Source organism: Perca fluviatilis, chromosome 8 (genome assembly GCF_010015445.1).
Source record: "Perca fluviatilis chromosome 8, GENO_Pfluv_1.0, whole genome shotgun sequence".
NCBI lineage: Eukaryota > Metazoa > Chordata > Actinopteri > Perciformes > Percidae > Perca > Perca fluviatilis.
In genome coordinates this window covers 18597580-18601304 of record NC_053119.1, presented here as the reverse complement: position 1 = coordinate 18601304, position 3725 = coordinate 18597580, and the positions used below count along the sequence as shown (strand labels likewise).

The window sequence follows — 3725 nt, the reverse complement described above, 5'->3', positions numbered from 1 at the left end:
AAGCAGGAGTCGAGACACGCTTCCACAGGAGAACGAGCATAAATATTTTAGCGTTGCGATAAATATTTCACTCTTTCAATGAGATGGGAGAAAAAGATACGTGGAGGGAGAGAGGATTGGATTACATACGAGCCCCCCCATGAATAATGAGTGCAGAGATGAGAGGAGAACAAGGGCCGGACCTGCTTCATGTTAGAGACGGAGGTAGTAAAGGTGCAGTCACTGACGGACCCGAGTCTCTGACCTGCACGGGGCTTCAGCTTGTTTTATTTGAATAAAAAAAAAAAAAACTGCTTGATATTTTTGAATCTATTTCATGTTTGCAGCTTCCCTATGGACTTACCTTTTATGGTGAGACTCCCCAGCTATTCCCATCAGCCATCCCTTTAATAATCCTGCTCGTTTCCCTCTCTTTCTTGGCACCGACACTCACAGGATTGCTTACACAACACTGACAAGGGTTGGGGGCTTGTGTTTAGCATGTCATAAATATTTTCTAGATCCAAATCCAATACACACATTTACATGTCTTGGTTTATAAAAACAGCAATAAGTCGAGCCGAGCTGCACTGGCACATAAAACAGACACTGACCATGATGTGTGGAAATACTACAGAGTGTCGGTGAAGTAAACAGTAGCTGGTGCGTTCACTGGTTTCCAATTAAGACATATTTACCCATAAATGATTGACACTGAATTCATCAGCTGATAATATTTAATAAGGGAAGACTTGGTCTCATGTGTACACACAGAAAACAACCCTAATATGTCACACACACACAGACACACACACAGACACACACACACACACACACACACACACACACACACACACACACACACACACACACACACACACACACACACACACACACACACACACACACACACACACACACACACACACACACACACACACACACACACACACACACACACAGAGCCCTGCTCTGATTTGGTCATTTGCAGCTGATTGAGATGTCACAGGTGCTGTCGGTTTACAGTTTTATAATGCCTCAATGCTAATTCATTTTCACAGTTAACGATAGATTAGCAGCACAGCTAATTTGTGTCAGCTTCATTTCTGTCATTCACCTCCACCTGCCTGCAGATCATCTTAGTCTTAATGGATGAGGGGTATTTCATGCCCCTTCATCTTGTCTCCCTGTGTCCTCCAGCTCCTCATACTCATAGTCCATCTGAGCCCTTTCGTACTGCAGCTCGTCCCCCTCATATTCAAACCCGTCTCCCTCACATATCAGCTCCTCCGTCTCATATTCAACCCCCTCTTCGTCATATTCAAGCTCTGCTCCATCGTACTCAGTGACAGGCACCTCCACATCCTCCTCCTCCTCCTCCTCCTCCTCCCTTGCCTCTTCCTCTTTAATGTCTGCGTCCCCTACAGTCACCACAGCTTGTTTTGAGTTGCTGCTGCTGTTCTTCAGGATGCCGTGAATCACCGGCTCCTCTCCTGCTAGAGCCAACTCTTCGGCCTCTTGCTCTGCGGCCTTTCGTCGTCTCTCGTTTCTGGCCTCACGCTTCTCCAAGAACTCTGCAGCACCTTCTCCAACCACGAGAACCTCCTCGCCCACTTTAGGCGGGCTGTCCACTGGGTTGTGGTCGTAGGAGAAGAGGCGCAGGGCGTGGAGGCGCTTCAGGCTGGGAAACTCTGATATCTTGTTGCGGTCCAGGTCCAGTATCTCCAAACCCTCCATGCGCAGCAGGACTTTGGGGAAAGTTTCAAAGCGGTTCCCGTAGAGCCATAATCCCCTCAAAGCCTCCATACGCCAGAGGTCAGGAGGCAGCCTCTTCAGCCGGTTGTCCCCAATCTGAAGGGACTTGAGGTTGGGCAGGTCATAGAGCTCCAGTGGAAACATCTGGAAGTAGTTGCTCTCCATCCACAGGCAGCGCAGACTCTGCAGGTTCCTCACCTCGGGCGGGAGTGACATGAGCCGGTTGCTGCCCAGGTAGAGGCGAGTGAGGTTAGTGAGCTGGCAGACGGCTGCGGGAACGTCCTCCATCTTGTTGAAGTCTAGGGCAAGGATCCGCAGACCTTGCAGCTGGGAGATGCTGTCGGGCAAAGTGCGCAGGCTGTTTCCACAAACATACAGCTTTTCCAGATGCATTAGTCCACTAACACGCGAAGGCAACCGCTTAAATTTACGGTAGCTCAAGTCCAGCACGGGATCTCCACTCTCAAACAACTCTTCCACCCCCATTGGAAGCTCTTGCTCCACCTCCTCCTCCTCTTCTTTCTTCTTCTCTATGATTTCTGCCTCCTCGCCACCCTTCGCCCCCTCCTCTTCCTCTTCTCCCTCTCCCTTTCTGGAGGAGTTGCCCATGCTGTGGCCTGCAGCCCCTGGCTCCTATGTGAGTCAGGACAGAGTCATTTGATGAGGTAGTGTCTGTGACAAGTTAACCCTCCTCGTGGGAGCTGCTGTTGTTTTGTTGTTAAACCCACCGGCTGCAAACGGCATCACGCTGCAGGCCAATCAACACTCCTGCAGCCATATGCCTCAGCAGTTTGTCAGGTGTCTCCTGATCCCTTCATCTACCCCTTGATCAGAAAACACCAGTAGAAAATATCTAACAAACTGTGGCGTAATAGTAATGATAGTAGTAATCTTCTTTTACAGTCCATGGTAGTAATAGTAATAGTGCTGCTGGTAGTTGAGCTCAACAAAGTAAAGCAGAATTTAGAGCTGAAATTGAATTCTTGCAGTCCCTTACCCGTTCTCTTCTCTTCAACTTCCTCGAGGCTTTTCAGAGAAAGATAACGCGCAGCTTTAAGGTCACCTGTCCCCGTGATCCGGTCTCTCTATCAGAACAGGAAAAAACGTGCCACATTAGTAAATAGTCGCTCTTCCTGTCACAGTGCGTGCTCAGCTCGGTGACCTGGCCGGCGGCAAAGAAAAACTGTTAATGGAAGTCTGTCCACTAGTTAATGCAGCTGCTCCCCATTAGAGGCCGAGGGCTCGCGGAGTTTTAATCCGAGCTGGAGAAACAAATTGAACATTTTGGGTAAATTGCAGCGCTGGTTGAGTGAGGGACTCTGATCCTGATGTTCGCCCCTTCTTTCCATCAGTGTGAAGGTTTACATTGAACTGCTGCCTCCTCCCTCCCTCCCTCTGTAACCGGAACAGGGGGCATTCACATCACATGGGCAGTCTGTGCGTGTGCGTGTGTGTGTGTGTGTGTGTGTATGTGTATAAAGTAGTAGCCTAGGAAAAAAAAAACTTTCTCTCCTATCACTCGCATTTTTACCATGTGTTTTAAACGATGTTTAAGAAAACTACATCACTTTCAGGGTTAAACATACTTATTAGACGTGTTTGTAGATTTTGATTTTAATTGATGTATTTATTGTTCCCTTTTGCTTACACACAGCCCTTTTTCCTGAGTTTTTATTTGTATCTCTATTAGTATTTTTATTATAGGCTACAGCTGTCTAATATACTGGTCTAGATTTATATATCTCATACAGTCATTTTCCTCGTTTGTCTAGCTCGTTTACTTCGTTTGTTTTGTTGGAATGCCAACTATAGGTCTAGCATTGTACGTTGTAGCCTATATGTAAACCTTTTATCCTATTGTCTGTCTTTTTTCTTTTTATCTGTTATTGCTGTCACAGTAACCATATACTGTAATGTCTGCACTAATATAAAAAAGAAAAAGTTTTAAGCCTCACTACTCCAATAAGAAAGACAATAATTTTGCAAAGTAG

The 3725-nt window shown here is 46.7% G+C and overlaps 1 protein-coding gene across 2 annotated transcripts; it reads right to left on the bottom strand.

Moving 5' to 3' along the window:
• Window positions 1-698: 698 nt before the first annotated feature.
• LOC120564119 (leucine-rich repeat-containing protein 10B) lies at window positions 699-3144 on the bottom strand. 2 transcript variants are annotated; one of them, XM_039808834.1, is made up of 2 exons: window positions 2732-3144; window positions 699-2558 (listed from the first exon to the last, which is right to left on the bottom strand). In XM_039808834.1, the coding sequence occupies exon 2, from the start codon at window positions 2341-2343 to the stop codon at window positions 1144-1146; it is 1200 nt and encodes a 399-aa protein (XP_039664768.1). In that variant the 5' UTR covers window positions 2344-2558; window positions 2732-3144; the 3' UTR covers window positions 699-1143. The 2 variants fall into 2 exon arrangements, with proteins under 2 accessions (XP_039664768.1, XP_039664769.1); XM_039808835.1 differs by having other exon boundaries at window positions 699-2367.
• Window positions 3145-3725: the final 581 nt, after the last annotated feature.

Bases quoted from the DNA above. Each gene is read 5' to 3' on its own strand.
- LOC120564119 (XM_039808834.1), bottom strand. From the start codon at position 2,343: ATGGGCAACTCCTCCAGAAAGGGAGAGGGAGAAGAGGAAGAGGAGGGG.